Source organism: Trachemys scripta, chromosome 7 (assembly GCF_013100865.1).
Source record: "Trachemys scripta elegans isolate TJP31775 chromosome 7, CAS_Tse_1.0, whole genome shotgun sequence".
NCBI lineage: Eukaryota > Metazoa > Chordata > Testudines > Emydidae > Trachemys > Trachemys scripta.
Window position 1 is genome coordinate 95389244 of NC_048304.1, and position 25644 is coordinate 95414887.

General features: G+C 37.7%; 1 protein-coding gene across 2 annotated transcripts in view; it reads left to right on the forward strand.

Moving 5' to 3' along the window:
- IDE (insulin degrading enzyme) overlaps positions 1-25644 on the forward strand; it is a gene marked incomplete in the record, with an annotated part of 104741 nt that overhangs the window by 55651 nt on the left and 23446 nt on the right. Inside the window, 6 exon segments of one of the 2 annotated variants that reach the window (XM_034777460.1) lie at positions 950-1053; positions 6212-6314; positions 7446-7568; positions 11868-11950; positions 18907-19051; positions 24296-24406. In XM_034777460.1, coding sequence (XP_034633351.1) covers positions 950-1053; positions 6212-6314; positions 7446-7568; positions 11868-11950; positions 18907-19051; positions 24296-24406 — 669 coding nt within the window. 2 annotated transcript variants of the gene reach the window in all.

The window sequence follows — 25644 nt, forward strand, 5'->3', positions numbered from 1 at the left end:
GAGCCAAACTGGCACCATCAGAAATTAGGCAGGTCAAGCTTGACAGACAGCAGGGCCATAGCCAGGCTGTCTAGGAGATGCACTGATTTCAGTAGCTCTCCCAGGCAGTTTCCATCATTAGGCAATGATAGAGACCCCAGCAGGAAAGTACAGGTGCTATTGTCACTCCTTTGGCATACACACCATGGACTCAATGGGGGATCTCAGACCTAAACACATGCTACTACAGCTTGAGCTAAAGAGCTAAGTCTCTATTTGCAGGCAGTAGCAACCCATATGCTCTGTGAATAGGCACAGAAGCGGACCAGTAACACGTGGGTTATGCTGTTACCTGGTGGAATCCTTGCAATAGCTTGCTTGCCTTCCCCAGTTTGAATCCTAACTCCACCATCGCTGCCTGCAGAGGTTGCAATTTGTACCTCCCTTTGTGCCTATTGAACACACAGTCCAAAAATATACTTTTCCTATAAATCCAGCTTACTCTGTAGAATCTTAAGGAAAATGATTGTATAACTTGGAGTTCTAAAGAAATATTTGAAAACCCCAAATTATTGTAGCAGTATATATATTGAGTTCTTAGATACTGGAGATGTTCTTTCAGTTGAAAAATTGGCTAAGTTACTGTTATAAGGATCATTTTAGAGTTCTGAAACGTGAATTCTTGAGAGTCTGTGTACACTTACTATTTGCTGCTTTTAACTTTAAAAATATCCTCCAGGGGTCACTATTTTACCATATTATTTTTACTTAGTTTTATATTAATAACTACTATAGTTAGGGTGGATGGCTTTTTAGATTACCATATAATAATGTATACAGAACCTAATATAAAAGCTCTCTGTTCTTCATAATAATTACTTTTTGGCTTAATGCAATAAGGCTTTTTTTTTTTTGTCTTTAAAATGTTTTCTTAGTCAAAAATGTTTTTTTAATTTGTTTATTTTTTTAGTATTATCCCATAGAAGAAGTGCTTGCTGCTGAATATTTACTTGAAGAATTTCGGCCTGATTTAATAGAGATGGTGCTGGATAAATTGAGGCCAGAAAATGTCCGGTAAGCTACTCTGCAATAACTTTTATGTTTTAAACCAAATATTCTGTGATGAAAACAAACGAATGTAACTGGAAAAAAAACTTTGTGGTGCCTACTACTACTAATACAGACAGATGGGGAAATAAAAGTAAACAATGGGACAAAGTATTTGGGTGACTTTGATCCATTTGTGCTAAAAATTGTCACTGGGTGGTAGAGGCATAGCACACAGGAAGTCTGGTAAGACAAACTAGTTCTTATTTGTTTGCCCACTTGGACATGTGCCATTGTCGCATGCCAGGGTCACTAATCATGTGGCTACTTTTCCAGCACGTGTTAGGGGATTTTGCATTTTTATTTTTTAGCATTTGATTAGGGTTACCCATCAGTTACTGGTTTATTTCACCTTTTAAACTTGCTGGTATGTCCATGTCCACATTTCTGTAAATCTATCATAAATCTGGGTTGATTTGGTTCAGTTGGTAGCAGTTGGGCCAAAGAATCATGTCCCATATTAGGAGCTGGCTCTTACCCTTGGTTTACAGTGAAGTGTAGAGCTTGCAGAAATGAGGAGAGGACAGGAGTACAAACTTCAGTTAAAATGTTAAATGGTCGCTTCTTCTTGACTTTGGCTGACTGGATGAAAGTGAAGGATCTCATGGCACCTTTTGTGAAAGAAAAATAATGCAACATATCTTGCTAATTTTTAAGATGCACACGGGACGTACTTAACTGCATAACCTTGTATATGTAACTCTTCTGCTATGCTATTATTTGTTGCTCTCAGCTGTTGCATCTTGTCATATATTTAAATCATAAGCTCCAATAGACAGGCAAATTGCCGCCTTATTTGTTTATGTAATGCCTAGCAAACATTTGATTGATTAATTCTAGTGGTGGGCTTCCCTTTAGCAGATATTATCAACAGTTTTGCACTATTGCTTTCCCCAGTTTTGCTCTTGTGAGTGTATGGACTGAATAGCAGGAGTTTTTAGCTCTCCCTCTTACTTCCAGAATTTCCCTTTGGCTAGTTACCTTTTCAGGAGAATAAAATGGCTGTTACGGTTAAGAGGAAAACATGTAGGGCATATGTTTATACTGCAGTTTGAACACCTGCAGCTGAACCATGTCAACTGACTTGGGTTTGCAGGGCTTAGGCTGCGAGGCTTCAAAATTGCAGTGTAGATGTCTGGGACCATCCCACTTGTGGGGTCCCAGAGCTTTGGGCTGCTGCCCCAGCCCGAATGTCTACACCACAATTTTACAGCCCCATAGCCTGAGCCCTGTGAGCCCGAGACTGCTAAAACCTGGACAGTCGCAGGTGTTTAATTGCAGTGTAGAGATATGTTTTCCTCTTGATCGTAACAGCCATGATATGCTCCTGAAAAAAGTAACTAGCCAAACTAGACATACCCATAGCTACTCCACTTGTAGCAGGGCAGTGTAAACCAGCCTGACTAGGTCTCTAATTCGTCTTATGATAAATCTCCCAGCCATTGTTTTGGTGTTCTGCAAGGCAACAAACAACATCAGCCTCAAATTAAGCTAGTGAAGAGCTAGACTTCAACAACAAAACAGCTTTATGTTCGGATAGTTCCCTAGGCTTCCAAGATAGGACCTGGCCTTGGGAACGTGACTCTTTTTCTCTGTGTCTCTCCTTCCTGCCTCACCTACTTTTTCTGATAGGCAAGATCTTTGCATCTGGCAAAAGCACGTCTAGCGAACTCTTTCATTTTTGCCAACCTCAGGCAAACACCTGCATTTATTAGAAAAAGACCTACTATTAAGACCTCCTTGGTTCCACCATTAAAAGCTAAAATCATTCCTACTCCCTTTGTCCCATCTGATAGTGTATCCTTAAAAATTGTGAGTTGCTTTTTTAATGAAAAGCACTAACCTAGAACTTTCCAACATTCCATTTCTATCCTTGCTGTTTCTTGCAATTTTGACCTAATCAAACCTGACCTATCTAACAAGGACTCTAAGAGGAACTATATGAACATGGAAGTTATTTTTTCCATAATGACCTAGTTTCCTATACTGAACGATTATCAAGTTACAGAAGCTAACTCCTCACTTTTGGAGGAGCTAGAGATACTTCCTCTGAGCTCTCAGAAAAAGTTGGATAATGCAGTTGTTCTGGAGCTGTTAACCATGCAACAATTAACTTACAGCACTTTGTCTCTACAAGCACCTCATTCTGCTTATTCTCAGCCAAATCTTCTAAACTCTACAAATTACTAAATGAGAAGGCAAAACAATGGACCAATGCCTCTCTTTGATAGTGGCTAATTGCTCCAGAAATTTCCCCCTCTCAACTGAAGGCATTGCTAATCCCCAGGTTCCTCAGATGGAGAGAGATGAGGAATTTTCTCAGTTCTCATCTGATGCTGTCTACCTATCAGATAAATATTGTCAAATACTTTATTTACTGTATTTCTAAGCTTTCACAACTGCACAGGCCTCCTCATAGGTACCCAGAATCTGTTCAGTTTTATTACACCTGGTATCCATATATCTGTGTGATTTCCCAGGACTTTAGCTTGATCTCTGCCAGATCAGCAGTAGCTATTATTGACTGAAATGTACCAGGTGTTCTCTCAAAAAGATACTAGTTTGTTTGTCTCTCTCTCTCCCACTTCCCCTACCCACCAGTGTGATAGATGAGTGTATCCCTACTAGTTCTCTGAGGCATCTAGTCTTCAAGGTGGGAGAGTGTAGGGGGATGAAATATGGAATTACACACCACTATAGTTACGAAGAAATCCAACACCTTGGTTTTGTTGCTCAGCTAGTAGGGTCCATGGAATTTTATCTAGTTTATAACAACTATTTTATGAAGCAATATTTAGGTTCAGTAGGATGCTTTCAAAGGGGGAAAAAAAGGGTCATTAAAAAGAAGTCTGAGAAGCACATCAAATTCTAAAAGACCTTTTATTTTTCATAGTCTCTTAGCAACTTCATTTGTAAACAACAGCTTCTTCACCAGATGTCCAAGTCAGAATGCAAAATGTAATAGAATTATATAGTGGTGGCACATTTTTGTATAATCAGTAATATCTCTAGCAGGTTTTATTGTGGTAAGTGGGTAAGTATCTGCTGTATTGTGAGGACAAATACTTCTCTAAGGATGGAAGGTTTTCCTCTCTGCTACTTGTTTCTTTTTAACATTCCTCTTTTATTTATATATTATTTTAAAAAATAAAAATACACTCTAAATATGTATGAGGGCACAAGTCAGTTTTGTATATGATTGGAATAAAAATGTTTATAGGACCATTGCATTTGCTATGGCAGATCAGTATTCTGTCTCTGGTAATTGTCTCAAGCTACTGTTTCTGAATAACCTTTTTTTTTTTTAAAATGCCAGTTGACCAATGGTTTTTGAGGTGGGAAGTAAAAATTATCTTCCTGACCCCTGCAGTAATTATCTGCATCCCTGAAGCATGAGATTTGATCATCCCTCCTTAGCATACCTGACTAGAAATATTGGTCTCAAAATAATCTAGCCTACTGTACAAATCCTGCTTCAGTATTTGAAGCTCTGGTGATATTCTGTGGCAGTGACAATAGATGTTGGGGGTAGGGGAGTATATCCTTTTGAAAAAAAACAAAACTAAAAAAACCTACCATTTACTACATCAGGTGACACCCTCACTCCCTGATGTGCCTTTGTTACAAGGCACAGAATATTTTCACAAGCATTTCTGAATTTTTACTTCTAGAATTAGTGAAACATTGTATCTGAAGTTACGTATAATATAATCCAAATTTCCACAAACTGTTGGGTGGCACCCCTCCATGCTGCACTAAAAATGTGGTCCCATAATCCATTAGTTAGTAGAATAGTGAGATGTAGATCAATGCACATTAAGAACACTAACATTCCATACATTTAAACTTTTCTACTGCATTTTATAAAAGAAATTCCATAAATACTTCAAAAAAACCATACTCTTTATTATTTAAGTTTGATACTGGTAAATGTCCAAATGCCTCCTATGGGATCAGGACCCAATTGTGTGGTACAATCACATAAGAGACTGTCCCTAGCTTGAAGAGCTCATCATAATCTAATAGACTATACACAGCACATGTGTTTAGTGTGTATTTTAACCATCTGCACAAAATTTGACATTTTGTTAATTATTTTGCTATTAAACATCTCTATGAAATGTTAAATTTATGAAAAAGATAATGAGGATATGACCTTTCTGGATATGCAATAACTGTTTCAGAATTCTCATAAATCTTATGTGCCTTTTAATCTAGTTTGTAATTCCTGTTGAGCTTCTTTGTTGAATATACCATTTTGTAGTAAAAACTGTTATAGAATTCAAGGTTTTGTTTTCTTGGCACTTTTATTGTGAAGACTGTTGAAAACATCTTGGTTTGTAATTAGTTACTTGCACTGTTTCTCCTCTTTTATTCTAGAGTTCCTCCTCTTGGCCATGTCTCTTGTAGGCTTCTGATTGACAATGTGTATTGATTAAAAAGTATAAAATAAACTGCTACCACAGTGAAGAGGTTCATTGCTAACTAATAAACAGCAATTTATGTTGAACTCTGCATATAGGGCTCAGCATGCAGGAATAGGACCTAAATCTTTGTGGTTATAAACTAGGTCATGCATAAAATGTGTATATTGAAAATCTTATCTTTGTACAGTTACTACTTTAATTAATAATTTTGGTCTCTGATGTAGGTGTTGAGAAAAATGCAGTAGTCATATTGCAGATTTTTTTTTTTTTTAGGATTTCTTAGGATCATTGTTTTAAAACTGCTCAATACAAATTATAAAACAAGGATGGAGAATCCAAGAAATCAGAAATTGCATGCAAGCTTGCACATAACCCCGACCTCTAGAGCTTCATTTACTCTGAACCGTAAAATTATTGTGGCTGAACAAGTACAAATTGAAAGTTTATGATTAAGGGCTTATGATTGTGTGTTAAATTTGGATACATGCATACTGTTGGCTTAAATATTCCTGTGGTTTCATTTGGAGATGGTATTCTTCAGTTGCAGGTAATATGCATCTTGAACAGCTTCTAAGCTCCATGCTGGAGATGACTGCATTTCAGTGGTGAATGAAATGATTTCTCACGCTATTTTGTGTATTTGTTGGTAAAGTACTTTGGTACCTAAGTGTGTTTGATTTTTGTCTGTTTGTTTTTAGGGTTGCAATAGTTTCTAAATCTTTTGAAGGAAAAACTGATCGAACGGAAGAGTGGTATGGAACACAGTATAAGCAAGAAGCAATTTCTGACGAAGTCATCCAGGCATGTTACTAGATTTCCATTTCTGAAATAAAATTTTTGCATGGAGATTTAATTTTCCTATTTGTGGAAAGGAGAATTTGCACTTACAACTGCCGTTAGCAATGATATTTCAGTCTGTTCGGAAGCAATGGAGATTAGACCCTAATTTAAAAGTATTTCAAGACTTTTCATTGCATGCTATGAAATAGTACATTGAGGTACTTTGTCATGATAGCTATAAATCAAATCCACTGAAATCAATGGGTCTTTGCACATTTTCTTTGTAAGACCTCCATAATCTGCAATACATATTTAAAAAATAAGTTACAAAAAAATTGTGGCTTATTCATCTGATTCTGGACCCTTGGAGTCAATGGTAAAACTCCTATTGACTTTTGATTGGCCCTCTGTATGAATTTTTGTCTGAAATCCTAGCCATATTGAAGACAATAGTAGTTTTGCAATTGACTTCAATAGGGCCTGGATTTTTCAATCCTTATTTTTAATAACCTGGGCGATTTAATTGTTTTCAATGCCAAAAATTATTGATCAACATTTTGTTTGCAAAGATAGCTTTAGTTAAAAGACGAGAGAAGGATTTCTGACTTGGCTATAAACTCATTTTCTTTCTTCTGTAAAAACAGATCCAACATAAAATGACAATTTTGTTTTGCTACAAAGAGTGAATTTTTAAAATTATATAATCACATTTAAGCCAAAAGTAACTTTTATGAACTAGAATTGTCCTGAAAAAGAAATTTATGATGGAAATACCATCCCATTTAACTATGGTTCTGAGGCTGATTCAGAATGTTTGTTTTCTCAAGTTTATAGAAGGAATATATTGTGCAAAATTTAGTGGACTTCTGTAAATGAAAACCTTAGAAAAAGAAGGGAAGGGGGAAACAACCTTCATCAGATAAAATTATCTACCCACTTTAAAATGAGTTGGCCTTGCAGTATGCTCGAAAGAAATACTCACGCTCTGTCAGGCCACACATCCTAATCTGCTTAGAATATATAAATATAGATATATTATGAGTGTATATACTAGAACAAAATTATGTTTTCTGTTACAGAGCTACAGGATTTAAGTATATATCCATCTGCTAGTTAGAAATTTAACTAATAACCATTCTGTTGTTTATCCAGAAATGGCAAAATGCTGACCTAAATGGGAAATTCAAGCTTCCAATGAAGAATGAGTTTATTCCTACTAACTTTGAAATTTTGCCACTAGAAAAGGATGCACCACAGTACCCTGCTCTTATCAAGGTAAGGATATGTATTTCTTACATCAAATGGAAGTTATGTCAGCCAGTTAGCTTGCTGGAAGGTTAGTCATTATTCCCTGATAAAAGCTTTAAAATAATCTAGATTAACCTGTCATATATAGCTAATTCATAAGTACAAAAGTTTGTAAACTGCTTTCTTAAAAACCTCAACCAGCAACAAAGAAAGCAATAAAATCAGTCAATTCTAGCTGAACTGTGGACTCTTTCTTTGGGTTCCCCTGAAAATGGGTCTGCCAATAGCTTGAACCCTTTCTTGATCCTTTTGAAAGAGCGTGAACCACGGATAGAAATCATATTGAAACTTCTTGATCAGAAGAGTGACTGCCACACGGATTTTTTTTTTTTTTTTTGAGCATTTGTTGGTAAGTCAAAGTAGAAAAGGTTGTCCTGTTGAAGCTGTGCATGAAAAGAGCTTGCAATTGCAAGCAAAGACACTTATCTGTTCCCTACCTTTCTGGTAGCAGCAAGCAAGGACCCCCTCGCACTTTCAGCAAAGTTCAACATTTCTGAGTACGAGAAAATAATTTCTCGGCTATTCAGAGTCAAGAAATAGTTTTACTCTTTCAAGAGTGATGAGCTTTGCTGAGTTGGATGTAGGATGAACCTTCTGCAACTCTGTCCTGTTGCTGCTGGATCACAGAATGAACGTAGCTTATCTAGCACACCTGGAAGTTCTCTGTGGCAGTGATTCTCAACCAGGGATACATGTACGTCTGGGGGTACGTAGAGGTTTTCCAGGGGGTACATCAACTCATCTAGATATTTGCCTAGTTTTACAACAGGCTACATAAAAAGCACTAGTGAAGTCAGTACAGACTAAAATTTCATACAGACAAGGACTTGTTTATACTGCTCTATGTACTATACACTGAAATGTAAGTACAAGATTTATATTCCAATTATTTATTTTATAGTTCTATGGTAAAAATGAGAAAGTGAGCAATTTTTCAGTAATAGTGTGCTGTGAGACTTTTTGTTTTTTTATGTCTGATTTTGTAAGCAAGTAGTTTTTAAGTGAACTGTAACTTGGGGGTACGCAAGACAAATCAGACTCCTGAAAGGGCTATGGTAGTCTGGAAAGGTTGAGAGCCACTGCTCTATGGTCTTCTTACCCTTGCTTTTCCAGAGATATTGAAAGCATGTACGCTGGCAGGACACCAAATCTAATAGATCTCTTCAGTCTCTAATTTCTGTGACATGCAACCACAGTGGATAATTCAGGAAATTAATATTTGTGCATCAATGAGTAGCAGTAAAATATTGTAATCTACATTGATATCTTTTGAATTTAAAGTTAACATAGGCTTCCAATCAGGAAAGCATATCTATTCAGAACAGCACTTAAACATGTGCTTAAGTTCCAGCTCATTGGGACGTAAGCAAATGCGTACATGCTGTCATGAACAGGGATGACTGAAGTCTGAGCGCAAATGCTTTCCTGAATTAGAGTCTGTGACGGGCTGGATCACAGAAACCCCCTTGGATGCTGCCACTCAAAGTACCAAGATTACCCCGTTCCTGTTTTCCCTGCCAGCTCAGGACTCCAGCACCCTGTCTTCCTGAGCCAGACACTCCCGTCTGCTCCAACACAGACCCAGGGTCTGAATCACTTGCCCCAAAGCTGCAAGTTTACTTGAAAACAGCTCACAGAAGTGTGCTTGTCTTTAGCACTCAGATGCCCAACTCCCAATGGGGTCTAAACCCAGATAAATCCGTTTCACCCTGTATAAAGCTTATGCAGGGCAAACTCATAAATTGTTCGCCCTCTATAACACTGATAGAGAAATATGCACAGTTGTTTGCTAACCCAGGTATTAATACATACTCTGAGTAAATTACTAAATAAAAAGTGATTTTATTAAATACAGAAAATAGGATTTAAGTGGTTCCAAGTAGTAACAGACAGAACAAAGTAAGTCACCAAGCAAAATAAAATAAAATGCGCAAATCTATGTCTAATCAAACTAAATATAGATAATCTCACCAGTTCCAGAATGCTCCCTTTCACAGGCTAATCTCCTTTTAGCCTGGGTCCAGCAATCACTCACACCCCCTGTAGTTACTGTCCTTTGTTCCAGTTTCCTTCAACTATCCTGGGGCGGTGGAGAGGCTCCTTCTTTAGCCAGCTGAAGACCAAATGGAGGGGTCTCCCACGGGTTTAAATAGACACCCCCCTCCTCCGTCCTATGCAAAGTCCAGCTCCAAGATGGAGTTCTGGAGTCACCTGGGCAAGTCACATGTCCCTGCATGACTCAGTCTTTACAGGCCGAAACCATTGTCCACATGGTATCTTGCATGTCTCCAGGAAGACTTCTTATGTGGATTGGAGCATTCCAAGATGCATTGTTCTCCAAGTGTTTCCTGATCAGGTACTTAACCTGGCGAATTCCTTCCTAAAGAAGCTGACCAAATGCCTCCCAAAGCTTACTTAGGCTACATCTACACTGGGGGGGGGGTGTGTGTGTCGATTTAAGATACGCAACGCGTCGCTGAATTCAACGTATCGCAGCCGACTTACCCCGCTGTAGGGACGGCGGCAAAATCGACCTCTGTGGCTTCCCGTCGACGACGCTTACTCCCACCTCCGCTGGTGGAGTAAGAGCGTCGATTCGGGGATCGATTGTTGCGTCCCGTCGGCAGCACAAAACATATTCCAGTTATGTCATACATACATTTATAAGCACCCCCTCCCCATAAAGCCTTATGGGGTACACTGTCACAGAGTCATAGAGTTGAATAGGGACAGACATCAGGTTCAGTAAACAAGACTATATTCTGCTTTCAGAAGGCTATCTTCACAAGAACAAAGGCTAGACACTTTTTTAAATTAAAGTTTAAATTCTACAAAAACTTGAGAAGCTAGCAGCATACCAAAAGGAACAATTTGGTATGAGCCATGGTTAGTGCGTCACAGCTTTTGAAACTTGATTTGCTTTTTAAATCTTTTCTTAAGCAAAATCTTTCAAAGCTTCTTGAACTGACACAATGGACACAGTAACTGCCATTTTACTATTCTGTTCCTGCCAGCAGAGAATTTATTGTGAATTTTGTATAGTAGCAGTAATATTACTAGAATGAGAATTTGTTACTATAGAAATAAGTTATGTGAAAAATTCAGCATTGTAGTGTAAGTGGGGGGTTGTGTATGGGGAGATGGGCAGTGAGGGAGAAGGCTTCGTTTTTATACGTAAAAAGCATGTGAAAAGTAAATGTATTTCGGTATTAAATTGTATACACTTATAGCATTTGTGGTAGTGGCAAAGGTGATTTTCTATGTTATAAATTAAAAAGACATGCAATTATATCTATTTATTGTGTATTTTTGATGGCCCCACTTGCACTCTGCTCACTAGTCCATCTCCTTCTTGGACTACTGGCATTCCAAACCTATGAGCAGCAACAAACAGATGTTTAAAGAATGCCCCATCCCCACAAAATCAGCCTGCCATAACAATGTTACCTCTATCACCATGTATGGAAATAAAAAAAAAAAAAAAAAAAGTTGGGAGAGAAATGATAGCTAGGGCTAAAATATGAAGATTGTCTGTTTTACATCAGTTTGTTTGCAGTTCTTTTGAATTTTTTCCTCCACTGAGAATTTTAAAACAAAACTTGAGGATTGTCTTTTTTTTTAATCACTATATTTTCCTGCTTATAAATGGATGGATATTTTTGTTTTCCGTATTATTATAACAGTGTAATGTGTGTTCATACATTTTATTTAAAGACTGTTGATTAAGAAATAATATACTTAGCCTGAAGTATGGGGATGAGATTGTCTGTCTGCAGCCCCAGTGCTGAGGGTGGAGGGAATGGGACAGCTATGGTGACTTTAAGCCATCTTTGTGTCCTCCTGATCCTCAGCTGCTCTCTGGAGTGAGTTACAGCAGCCTCCCTAGGCTGACCTATTAGCCACACACTACCCATAATCTCCACAGTTCTGCATGATTCAGCCGTGCCCTGGCACATCCCTACACTAGAGCTTGCAAGGTTTCTCATATGGCAGCTTTTTTGGCTGTCTTCCACAGTTCCTGCTCCAGGGGAATTCTCCCCCCAGCTAGACATGAAGTTTTTAGGGTTCCTTTACACCATTCTGGCCCTTTTATCAGGCATAAAGGGGCTACCGTGAGGTGAGAATCGCACTCCAAGGCCGGATGGTTGTGTACACCAGTCATGTATACATGAATTTAAGGAAAAAATGTAAACTGAGAGTAGAAGTGACAGCATAATATAAAGTCTTATGTTAAAAAAATTTAAACTTTTTTTTGTCTTGACACAGGACACCGCTATGAGCAAACTATGGTTCAAGCAAGATGACAAATTCTTCTTGCCAAAAGCTTGTCTCAACTTTGAGTTTTTCAGGTATGCAGTATATTAAGTATATCACACTAATTGAACTCCCAAAAGTTTCTTATTCTTTACAGGAAATCTGCATTTAAGTTGCAAAAACTTTCATGCATGCATTAACTCTTCAAAATGATCTAGAGTACTGGTTTATTCTGGTTTGGTAATATTAGACAATAAAACATGTCAGGACACCTCATATATTATGCAGTAGTTGAAGAAAGAAGCAGTTGGTGTTCAGATAAATATTTATGAGAAGCTGGTAATAACATTAAATACTTAATCCAGTCTCAAAACAATCTATCTTAATCCTTTATTTGCTATACCTGAAACACATCTGACAACAGCTACTGCTTATTATTCACTTTGTTGTTTCAAAGATGTTATATTTTAAATTATGAATAAATTACAAGTTCAGTATTTGACGGTAGAGCTTTACATATTAAATATGCTGATGTGGTTTTATACACTTTTTATATAATCACAAATCAGAGTAGGTTTTGTTTAGTTTCTATAATGCATACATAAGTTTTAAACATTCAAAGTTTTATTTTTATGATTGTTATCAAGTCACTTTTTGATTTTGGGGGAAACATCTTCGATAGCAACAGATATGGGGATCCCAAATGAAGATACATGACATCACATTGGCAGTATATACCGTAAAGTTAAATCAGGTCTTATATTATTTTCTTCATGGGGAGTTGTATCATTTAAAAAAATTGCTAAAGGCAAGAAAGGCCAAGGCAAGAGATTTACTTCTGAAAATAGTTCTGGGAATGTGGAAACCTGTCTATCTTTTTAGTGTTGTGGATCTTTCTTTTGGAGCAATCATTTTCAGCTCTTGGTTTTGAAGCAGTATTGGCTGTTGAATGTCATGTGACAATGATTCCCATGGTGGACCAGAGAGCGTCTAAATTATTTCAGAACCTCTCCTTGTTTTTTCTGATGGATCAGAGTGATGATTTTTAAAAGACTAGAGTATGAGATGTTATAGTCACTCATGGGTACACTATTGAATGTTTGTCTTGAATCGCCATTAGGAGTGTGTTGTAGGTGCTATTGGCAGACCTTTAGGAGTTTCTTCAATATCCTAACAAACTTCCAGCATAAAAAAATTGCCATCCATATAATATAATCAAAATCAATAGATCATCATATAGAGCCATTCTAAGAAAGTCTGTTACTGTCTTTCACTGTTGTGTGTGCAACAGTGGTCATGCTCCCTTCATCAGAAAATAGCAGATAATATGTGTAGAGGGCCTTGTGATAGTTGCCTTCCAATTTCAGGCATATTGTATAAGGGCATGGGAGTGAAGACTGAAAAAACTGTAGTACTTGGCTGTAACTCCTACCTTCTGAAGATACTTTGAATGTCAACAGTTATCAACCCACCCTGTCTGAGGAAACTTATTTCCTTTTCTAAATATTTAGGTGCAATAAATTACCAGTCTGTATCATACTTGGCTGACTGACAAGGTCAGGTTTCACTTACTACAAGTTCCAAGCTAGAATACTTGCTAGTATGGGGGCCACTAGCCTGGCCAGACACTGCCTTTCTTTCCACCTCCCTTTTGAAGCTACAGGACAACCACTGAAAGTACAAAACAGAGCAAACTAATTTATATCTATGTCTAAGAAAATGGTGGGAGGATAAAATGGTAATCTGTTGGGCTTTCCTATCTTACAAAAACAAGAATTAAAGGTAAGTAACTTTCCTTCTCCTCTTTCTCCATTTCTACCTGCTGCAATAGATACCCACTGCAATATGTACATCCAAAACTGGGCACTTTGGGATGCACAGAGACAAGTTTTATCCTCTACAGGTTTATGAAAGGCTGTGAAATAGCTTCCAAATGAACTGTGAGGGATGCCATTTGCAACCCAGTGTATGACAAATGAAAAAAGTAATTAAAACCGTTCTAATGTAGAGCAAGTGAAGGGATTCGCTTGGACATATTCACAACAAACTGTGAACCTTTTGCCAGCTGAATTCATAGACTCTCCTGGTATGTTCTTTCTGAACAGCTAGATGGACTTGAAATACCCTATTTAAAATGCCACTTTCCTCCTCTGTGGAGCAATGATCAGAGGCGAGGAGCCAGAGATGGGATCAAGAAGGTGTCCTGATTTTATATGATCAATTCTGAGGAGATATGTGGCTTGGTGAGATTGACCACCATCATCTACAATAGAAGTGGAAACCAGATTTGTCTGTGTTAATATTTGACAATGAGGTTACATTGAACATTTGTCTCTCTTGAGCTTGGCCAGGACTGCTGTCACAAGAAGTAAAGTGGGACATTCATCTTCCCATGGAGAAAGATTAAAGCATCCAGGGGTTTTACAGTCTTTGTTCTTTCTCTTGAGCAGAATAATGACGTTTTTGTGATCAGAGGTGTAGTGAAGAGGCTTACCTCAGAGGTCTGCCTTCCTTGCAAAAGATTTGAGCCACCATGACCTGTTCCAGAATGAGTTTACTTTGACTCAGTGCAGTTCAGTGGAACCTATTGAAAAATACAGTCTCCCTCATTACATCAGACCCCACTATATCCCAAAAAAAGTTGTCTGGAGTATAGCCTTTGATCCTTTAGGAGGATTTCTACTGCCTGCAGCTCTGAGCAGCCAGGATCCCTGGAGCACTTTCTGGCTGAATGATGCTAACAGCACCTGTTGTGTGGATGAAATTAAAATTGGAAAATGAGGATAGTCAATCATTCCCTCTCAACCTCAAAATTTTCAGCATGGACCAAGGATATGGCACTCTGTGAAGCTTCTATGGGTTGAAGACTCTGGAAACCCTGGGATGCAGGCATCATGTGAAACTTGTATTAAAGGCCTCTGGATGCAGGCCTTGTCAGACACTCCATAGGGTGTTAAATAGCCTCGGGTGTTGTCTAGACTATGATTTAGGAATTTTGACAATCAGTCATTTTTAAAAAGAGAAGTAAATTAATGGTTTAATAAGGAAGTTTTCCAACCTTTTGTTTAAGGTGGCTGTAGAGTCATTCACACTGGCAGGGAAACCAGGAGGCCTACATTTTAGATTTCCCAGGATTTAGGCAGATGGCTATTAAAATTCGGTGCTGTTATTTTTTTTTTCAATAGGCATAGTCTGCATTCCTATTTTGGAATTTTGTTTATTTGGAAACTTATAGTGGCACGCATCACTGAGCAACAGAGTGCTTTACATTTATAAAAATAATAAATTGTAAAATAGCCAAATGCTAGCATTTTAGCTTCAAGGCCAGTGATGCAACTGTCTGCTCCATTTGACCGGAGGGAAGAGTTTGAGGAGGAAACTAGGCTGGGACTTTGAAAGAAGCTTAAGGGGGTTAGGTGACTAGTTCCTGTTGACTTTCAGCAGAAGTTGAGTGTCTGACTCACTTAGGCTTCTGTGAAAATCCCAGTGCTGATCCCCAATCCTCTTATTAAACTCAGCTCAAAAGCTTTCAAAGGCCTGAACAGATAAGTCTTATAGTGGTGGCCTAAAGCGTGGTAAAGTTTAGTACTGGCAGACCACTGGAGAGAGCAGGTTCAAAAGGCCTGAGTCCTTCACTGAGAATTCCCTGTCATCAATGGAAAGACAGAAGCAGGAAGGAGAGTGCTCTTTGATCTCACACCATTTACACTTTGTATATCATTGCCAGCACCTTGAATTTCATGTATAGAGTACTGTTGTTTGTGTTTAGAGGGCCTTGCCTCACTCTGTTGTGCACTAGCTGAAGTTTCTGGGTATTTTGTAAGTATAGGCCTTAATAATGTGTTTTTAAAATAATCCAATATGCAGGTTATAAAAGTGTGAATTGCTGTGGCTAGATCAGCATCACAAAGGAACTGTCAAAGTTTTCCAGGCTAACCGTACATGGAAATAAGGCATTGTTTGCAAAAGTTGTCACTTGAGGAGCAGCAGTGGCTTCAGTAGGAACCCCTAGATTGTGAAATGTACTGGCAAAGATTGGACATACACCTCCAAAAGAAGGTGTATACCCCATTTTTGCCATTTCCCAAAGCCACTTCTTCCTATCTATCAGCATCCTTTCTAATTTATCTGAATTAAGCATAAACCACTTTTCTCCCATCTACTTCCCTGTCTATCAGGTACTGGAAAAGAAACAGTTATACCTTGGTTTGACCATAAATAAATAAATAAATAAAGTAGATCTCTATGGCATAACCTATCTATGAAAGTACAGGCCAGAATGTCTCACTACTGCCCCTAGCAGTTATACATACATATTGGACAGACAGGTTAAAAGGTTGGGGTCCTGCTTAATGCACAAGAGAAGAATAACAAATACTCATTTTCACATTTTGGGATCTAAGAGGAGAAACAAATTTTATAAGAAGAGCCTTTCCATCTCTGCCAATAAGGCTCCATAGGCAAGTCAGAAGCCTTGTGGTTAATGCTATTGAATGACTGCTGGTAGAGCTTAAAAAATCAGCAAGGATGCTATCTGTGTCATTGCTAGGAGGAAGTCAACAACCCTGCACAAAAATATTGGATATGTACTAAACTCATGTCTGAAACCAGGCTGGTAAGAACAGGACATCATCTGTGAGATCAAGATGTGACTGAATTGCTCCAACAAAACTTTCTCAACAATCTTGTTTAAATTGCTAGATTAGAAATGTAGCACTAGCTGGTGAGGTTGGTAGCCTCAAAAAAAGCTTCTTAAGCAGTGCCCTTACTATCACCATTTTAAGGATGGCTTACATTCTGTTTTCACAAAGTGAATTAATAGTCCTAGTCCCAAATGCCCCTATTGGTCTTCACCAGCCAAATGAATAGCAAGAGTTATAGTTGCTATAGATACTGAAAATAGCCCAGAATAACAAGTCTTGGTTCCAGTATCACACTTGAGAAGAATTCAGTCCATTTGGGGGGTAATCGAGGAGTCTAAATGGTTGGCTGGTATATTACCTTGATTTCAGTATTTTATCCTGGGAGATGCATAAGTGGACATATTCAAATTAATCAGTTGTTGGGATGTTCCTTATATAGATAGAGGGAAATGTAAATAACAGCCCCATCCTACCTTGACTCATTCTAGGCTCATGCTAAGTATTCAGAAAAGGGCCAGCCAAAACAGAGCCTGTAGCTTTGTAGTGGGTTGGCAACTTCCATTGAGTTGGAAATCTGACTCTGAAGGGCCACTCAATTTCTGTAATAGAAAATGTATCCTTTTAGTTTCTCTTGTCATCCCATTCCCTAACTTTAGGGGGTTGGGAAAGAGACAGAGATCCAGGTTTTGCCAAAAAAAAAAAAAAAAAAAAATTAGGAAATTTTAATGTTTAAAAAACATTTGCAGTTCATCTTTAAGCTTTGCCACAAATGTGTGTTGGAAATGGGACTTGTCTTCATGTATATAGTGAACACTAGTATGCATTTGGTAATCAATACTTCAACAAGGAATTATTTCATGTACTGCTTATTATGTCTGTCACATTTTATTATAAATTTATGTACATAGACATGCATATAATGCTATTAAAATAAATAACTGACCAAAATAGGAATAAATTATTGAGAGTATTGACTTAGCTTGTGGTGCTCTAATAAATACCAATATTTAACAGATATCAATATTGTTGAAACATGGCTTGAGTCTTTGAGTTGCCTTTCTCTTTTAAGAGATGTATGTAGCTATTGTATAAGATTAGATAATACTATCAAAACACTGGAACTTGTACAGTTGTTTTCATTAAAAAAGACACCATTTATCTCATACAGTTACTATACCATGGAATGGGAGATGCTGCAGTTATTTCCTGCTCTGAGTATAGGAAATCCTGCAGTGCCTTGCATACAGTGGTTTGGTAACTGTTCATCTTTATACATAACAACTATTGTATTTTCTGATAGCATGAAAGAATTAATCTGCTTAATGTTTAGTAATTGGATTAATCTTAGTTATTTATGTTTAATACTTAGGGTTTATTTAAGTTAATTATGTACTTGATGAGCTCTGACTTCAGCAGCAGAGTTAATATAGCATGGTATGATTTACCAGTTTAAAAAGAACAGGAATTTAAATTAAAGTCCTGAATGTATATTTATAACGGGGTAACACTGAAACCGTACAAGAAATCAACCACTATTTTTGGTTATCTGTGTGTGTTGTTTTGAAATAGTAATACTTCATAAGGGGACCCAACAGCATAGTATTTAAATATTAAATTTTCTTGAGCTAAAACTTAAAGGGCCAAAAAGAACTGGGAAATAATTAAACTGGATATTTTACTTTCAACGTTTTCTTCCAGCCCATTTGCTTACGTGGATCCCTTGCATTGTAACATGGCCTATTTGTACCTTGAACTACTCAAAGACTCCCTCAACGAGTATGCATATGCAGCAGAACTAGCTGGCTTGAACTATGACCTCCAAAATACCATCTATGGGATGTATGTAAGTACCCAAATCAAGGAAAATCTTAGAGCCTTTAATCTACTTCCACTCATCAAGATTTTTATATTGATTTGATGGAAGCATTTTTATTTAAAAAATGGCTTTTTTTCCATCGATGGTCTACGGTTTTATTTTTACTCCTTTTTTGAATCTTGATAGCTAACCATACTTTCTCATAATTTGAATGTTAAGTTGAATCTTGTTCTAAGTCTTCAACAATATTTCCATTTATACTAAGCAAATTTACTCCTTTCTTTTACACCATTCATCGATTAGCTAGCTGTAAGATTTGCTCCTCCTCCAAAAAAGAAAAAAAAAAGTGATTCATCTAATTCTGAGTTTCGATTTAGTTTCATTCTGTGTCAGATAGCTATTGAAAGACTTTCTGACAAAGAAAAAAAAAATCTTCACGTTGCTGCTAAATAAATGGTTCACTTCAACTTTCTTTTCGAAGAGATACGAATAATGAGGCTGCATATACATACTCTTCAGTCATGTTTCTTCATCCATTACTATGTCACTGCTTGAGGTATCAAAGCATTTCTTTTGTTTTTCTTTTTGTTAGTCGCTACATTTATGCTGATCCTCTCCATTGCAACATGACATACCTGTTTATCAGGTTATTGAAGGATGATTTAAAAGAGTATACATATGCAGCACGCCTCTCAGGTTTGATCTATGGCATTGCATCAGGAATGAATGCAATTCTTGTAAGTAAGAAAAAAAACACAGGAAGAAGTGAAGACAGCTTGAGAGTTAAGTTGAGCTTGGGGAAAACATTGACTTCTGCATTTCTAAACAAGATGGTTAATGATTTTTTCCTTGCATCTATCTCATGACGATTAAAAAACACAGTTTTTTAATCATCAGTGAACGATTTGGTTAATTAGTGAATGTGTGCACGCTGCAACTGTATGCATTCTAATTCACATTTTTTACCTGTTAACATAGTAACCCTGAAAGTGTGATGGTGTGTTTTGTATATAAAATGGATTAATTCTGAACTTTCAAAATAAAAATTATTTTGTGTTGAGTGAATATTAACCCTCTAGATTTCCTATATACTTAGTTCCTCTAATTCATCAGCAGTGAGCTATGAGTCCATTTGTGCATGTTTGTATCGGACTAATACATTTTTGTGAATTTCCTTTGGAGTTGATTTTTGTCAACCATTTTAAAATCCAAAACTATGGCAATTTTTGTTTTTAATAAATATTGATCTTATGATGTATTGTCACTTCTTTAGGCATTTCTAAGATATTTCTGATATGTTATCAAAACCTTGCTTGCAGGTGTGTTAAAGGCCTTTTATTAACAATCTTTATGTAACACACCGACACCATCACATTCCTATAGAACACAATGCTACTTCAAAGAAAAGCTTAGTGGACAGAGTGTGCTATATATTGCCTTTGAATTTTCTGTGCTCAAAGGCTTGTAACATCTTTGTCGTAGTGACTTCTTTTAACGCCACAAAATCCTGTTTCCAGTGGTTCCACGTAATTGGCTGAAAACATGTACATATTTTTATTCTGAAAGCTTGCTGACATTTTCAAATTCAGTGGTCAGAGTTAATTCTAAAAGAAATTATGCTCATTTACTATCAGATTTTTAGTATTTTATAAGCAGTTAAATTAGTTCATATTTTGGAAACTTATTTTAAAATTATGTGAAGATTCTAGTTTCATGCTGTAAAGTGATATTACTCTGAATTGGTATCTGGAACCCTCAGTTTATATATCAATATATATTTTTTTTACAGTGTAGAAGAAGATCTGTGATAGGTATTCTGCAGTTCTGTAGTATATTCTGTACATTAGACATGCTTTTATAATGTTGATATCCTAAAGAAAGATGAATGTTATATATGTGATACATTTCTATAGCACACATTATTGGAGTATCTGAGTTCTCAAATTGTTTATGTTCAATTCAAGTATATTATTTTATTATGACTATATATATCAACCTTTGTCATAAAATGCATTTTTGATATCTACTTCAAAATCAGATGGTAGATTATTTAATATTTTAATAATAGTGAAGAAAAAACCTTTTCTACTATATAGGATGAAATCTTCTATCTGGAGCTTTCAATCATAACTATAATATTTTATTCCTTCCTTGGAAAGATTGTCATTGCGTCCTGGAAGATTCATAGGAGGTGCAAAGGAAGAGATAAGGGAATGTAGAGACAACATCTAATGGACATCTTAGATGTCTGTATATTAATGCAAGAAGTATGGAGAACAGGAAGAACTAGAAATATTAGTGAATAATCACAATCATGACATAATTGGCAGCACAGAAACTTGGTGTGATAATTCACATGACTGGAATATTGCTATATAGAAGGGTACAGCTTGTTCAGGAGGGACAGGCAGGGAGAAGTTATTGTCTTGTATATCAAAGATACATACACTTGCACTGAGATCGAGATAAAAGTGGGAGGCAGACCTGTTGAAAGTCTCTGAGGCTTGGTCTACACTACCCCCCCCAATTCGAACTAAGGTACGCAACTTCAGCTACGTGAATAACGTAGCTGAAGTCGAAGTACCTTAGTTCGAACTTACCTTGGTCCACACGCGGCAGGCAGGCTCCCCCGTCGACTCCGCGGTACTCCTCTCGCCGAGCTGGAGTACCGCAGTCGACGGCAAGCACTTCCGGGTTCGACTTATCGCGTCCAGACTAGACGCGATAAGTCGAACCCAGAACTTCGATTTCCAGCCGTCGAACTAGCTGGTAAGTGTAGCCAAGGCCTGAGTAAAGATAAAAGGGGTAAAAAATAAGGATGATGTCATGGTAGGGGCTTACAATTGACCACTTAACCAGGAAGAAGAGGTGGATGAATTTTTTTTAAACAACTAACAAAATCATTCAAAGCACAGGACTTGATGGTGTTAGGGGACTTCAACTACCCAGACACCTGTTTGGGAAAATAATATAGCAGGGCACAGATTATCCAACAAGTTCTTGGAATTGCATTGGAGACCACTTTTCATTACAGAAGATAGAGAAAGCAAGTAGGGGAGCGGCTGTTATAGATAGGAGGAACTGGTTGATAATTTGAAGGTGAAAGGCAGTTGGGTGAAAGTGATCATGAAATGATAGAGTTCATGGTAGGAGAGAAGAAAGCACAATAAAGCCAGTGGATTTCAAGAAGGCAGGCTTGCAAACCCAGAGACTTGGTATGTAAGATCCCATGGGAAGCAAGTCTAAGGGGCAAAAAGAGTTCAGGAGAGTTGGCAGTTTTTTTTTTTAAAGAGACATTGTTAAAGGCACAAGAGCAAACTATTCCAATGCGTAGGAAAGATAGGAAGTATAAGAGAGCATCTTGGCATAACCAGAAGATCTTCAATGACCTGAACTCAAAAAGAGTCATATCAAAAGTGGAAAATAGGTCAAATTATGAAATGAATATTTAAAAAAAATAAAAACCCACCAGCAGCTTGTAGGGACAAAAGTAGAAAGGCCAAGGCACAAAACGAGATTAAACTAGCTATTGGACATAAAGGGTAACAAAAAACATTTTACAAATATATTAGAAGCAAGACCAAGACCAAGGACAGGGTTGTCCCCTTACTTAATGAGGGGGGGAAGGCAATAAGAGAAAACACCATGAAGGCTGAAGTGTTAAATGCCTTTTTTTTTTTTTTTTTCTTTTCTTCTTTCCAATTTTCACTGAAAGGTTAGCAGTGATTGGATGACTAACATCACGGTAGGCTCTGAGGCTAAAATAGGAAAGAGGAAAAAAAGTTAAGAATCGCTTAGACAATTTAGATGTCTTCAAGTTGGCAGGGCCTGGCTAAATACATCCTAGAACACTTAAGGAAATGGCCGAAGAGATCTCTGAGCCATTAGTAATTATCTTTCAGAATTTGTGGCGGATGGGAGAGATCCCAGAGGACTGGAAAAGGGCAAATATAGTACTTATCTATAAAAAGGGGAATAAGGACAACCCAGGGAATTATAGACCAGTCAGCTTACCTTCAGTACCCAGAAGGATAATTGAGCAAATAATCAAACAATCAGTTGTGATGTAAGCACTAGAAAATAATAAAGTGATAAGTAATAGTCAACATGGATTTTTCAACATATGTTAAACCAACCTAATATCCTTCTTTGACAGGATAACAAGCCTTGTGGATGGGGGGGGACACAGCAGATGTGATATATCTTGACTTTAGTAAGGCTTTTGATACTGTTTCATATGATCTTGGAGCAAGAGAGGTTTAGGTAGACATTTGGAAAAACTGTCTCACCTTATGGTGGTTAAGGACTGGAACAAATTACCTAAGGTAGTGTTTTTCAAAGTTCGGGTACTGGGTCGCGGCATGTAAGACACTGGGTCACTTTCCTTAGCACCCAGGGACCCTTGCAGCTCTGGTCAGCACCGTCAACCGGGACATTAAAAGTCCCGTTGGTGGTGCTGCCCAGCTAAGGCAGGCTAGTGCCTACCTGTTCGGACACCGCGCTGCACCCTGGAAGCGGCCAGCAGTGGGTCCGGCTTCTAGGCAGGGTGGCCACGGGGCTCCACGCGCTGCCCCCGCCCCGAGCACCAGCTCTGCACTCTGCTGCGGTTGGGGGGGGGAGTGCCTGCAGGTGAGAGACCCCTCCCACACCTTGAACCCCCCATTCCCAGCCCCACCCCGCAGCCCTCACCCCTGCACCCCAACCCTCTGCGCCAGCCCTGAGCCCCTCCCACACCCCAAACCCCTCATCCCCAGTTCTGTTGGGTCGCAGGCATCAACAGTTTTCTTCAACTGGGTCCTCCTGGTAAGTGGCGCCAGGCCTGTACCCTGAGCCCCCTGCCCTGAGCCTCCTGCTGCACCCCAACCCCTTGCCCTGAGCCCCTTTCTGCACACCGCACCCCCCCACACACACTCCAACCCTGGCTCAGCCCTACATTCATGGCTCTGTATGCAATTTCCCCACCCAGATGTGGCAATTTAGCCAAAAAGTTTGCCCACCCCTGGTCTAGAAAATACTTAGTGCTGCCTCAGTGCAGGGGACTAGATTAGATGACCCATCAAGGTCCCTTCCAGTCCTACATTTCTATGATTCTGTGATCATAATGTGTGTGTCCCCTTTTGATTCCTGCGAACAGGACTTGCATCTTGTATTTTCCTTTGTTTGGAGCCTTTTCTCATCAGATATTCTTCATAGCATGAAATAATTATGTAGCCTTTCTTTGTATTTTATATATATTCATTTTGTAATTTAGGTGATTAATAACCAGGTGCATATTACCCCATATGCAGCCTTATCAAGACTTTGTATAGAGGTACCCATATCTCATAACATTTGAGACTAACATTGGGGATTGGTCCTGCTTTGAGCAGGGGGTTGGACCATATGACCTCCTGAGGTCCCTTCCAACCCTGATATTCTATGATTCTAACACCCTGGGTTTTGTAAGCTAGCATCATACTGACTTTTATGACTGCAGGTGTCCACACTCACCCTAGTCTCCTGATATTATTTACTACCATCCCAGTAAAATATATTTATTTATGGGTCATGAGGGAAAATTAAATATAGAGTTGAAAATAGGTTTCTGGGGTAACATTTGAGGAGACTAGGAAGCTAGTTTTTATTACTAATATGAGAAGTCCATAGTGAAAAACATTTTTGAGTACTTCAAACATACTTTACTGACTAGAGCCCATACTAATAAACAGTTAGTTTATACTCAGACACATTGCTCTTTATTAAGCTACAGTGAATTTATTTGTCCTTTGTATGTAAAACCACCAAGACATACAGTATTGTCTTCATCAACATTATACCGCCTTGTGAGTAAAATTGATTTTAAATTGATTTAGTCAAATACCTGTGTTTTTTCTAATTGGTATGTATGAGTTTTAGGCCATTATAAACACTTAAAATTTTTTTTTTTAGAAATTGCTCTTTGACTTTTCAAGTTTAAAGAAACTTATGCACTCTTTCCATAGCTTTCTGTAAAAGGTTATAATGACAAGCAGCATATCTTGTTAAAGAAGATCATTGAAAAAATGACCACCTTTGAGATTGATGAGAAAAGATTTGAAATTATCAAGGAAGCGGTAAGCTCTATGGAATTTTAATGTGATTGGGATAATTTAAAACAGAATATATTGACTGAGTGAAATGTGAACATTTTAATGGAATTTGAGAGCTAAATATGCCCAAAAGTATAGGGTGAAATCCTAGCCCACTGAAGTTGATGGGAGTTTTGCTATTGGCTTCAGTTTGGGGTGAACTTCTAGCCAAGTATTTAAATGACAGTTGTACAACTTCAAAAGTATTGGCCCTACAGTCTTTATTCAGGCAAAATGTGTGGTGAACTTTTTGTAACTGCTGGATTATGCCTTTCATTTATAAAAAGAGTAGAACAGTGGTTCTCAAACTTTTCTATACTCCGATCCCATTTTCAACAAGAAAAAGATTTTAGGATTTCAGTCTGACCTAGCCATAAAGAAATAGGATAGATAGGAGGGATGGTTGTGACCCCTTTGGATCCAGGGGATCATAACCCATTTCATGGTGTAGGATGAAGTACATGGATATGCAGGATATGCAGAATTCTGGAAGTAAAAACTGGCACAAAATTCAGTGGTCCATATTCATATACTGCATTTTACAAATGTTTTTTTAAAAACTTTTGAAATAGGTTACAACTTCTTTGTTACTTTTGTTAGTTCAGTCTAGAAATGTAATTGTTTACATTGGAGTTTTTTACATAAGAGGAAAGCATTATATAATGTAACAGGAAACTTTTAATTTTAATATTCAAATAGGTGAACATCAAATATAAGGAAGATTTAGTCTAATATCAGGGTCTATATATATGTGGCACGTTGAATCTCATTACTGTGGTAAACTGACACATGTGGCAGCATAAAACAGATAAAAATTAAATTTAAAACTAAGGACCACCCCAAGAAACTTCTAAATATATCTATACATTATCTATGATGCATACTGCTTGGGGATTTTCCTTTATTTATTATGAGAGATTTTCTCATTTATGTCTCTAGAACTCAGGGGAGTTTTATCTCAGAATTTATTTTTCATTATTTTGCATATTTTGTGTTAATGTACAATTTTTATTGTATTTATATCCATGTGTGTAACAATATAAAAGAAAAACAGAAAAAAAAAAAAGCAAAATCTAATGAGGAAAAGTTGCATTTTCTTCTCCCACAAGCTCATCCATGTTAAGAAAGGGTCAGCTCCTTACTTCTTATGAAACGGGGAAGGCAGTCTCCACCAACTTTTTCCTCTTTTGTCCCAGAAACACAGAAAGAAAGACAAGATGCAA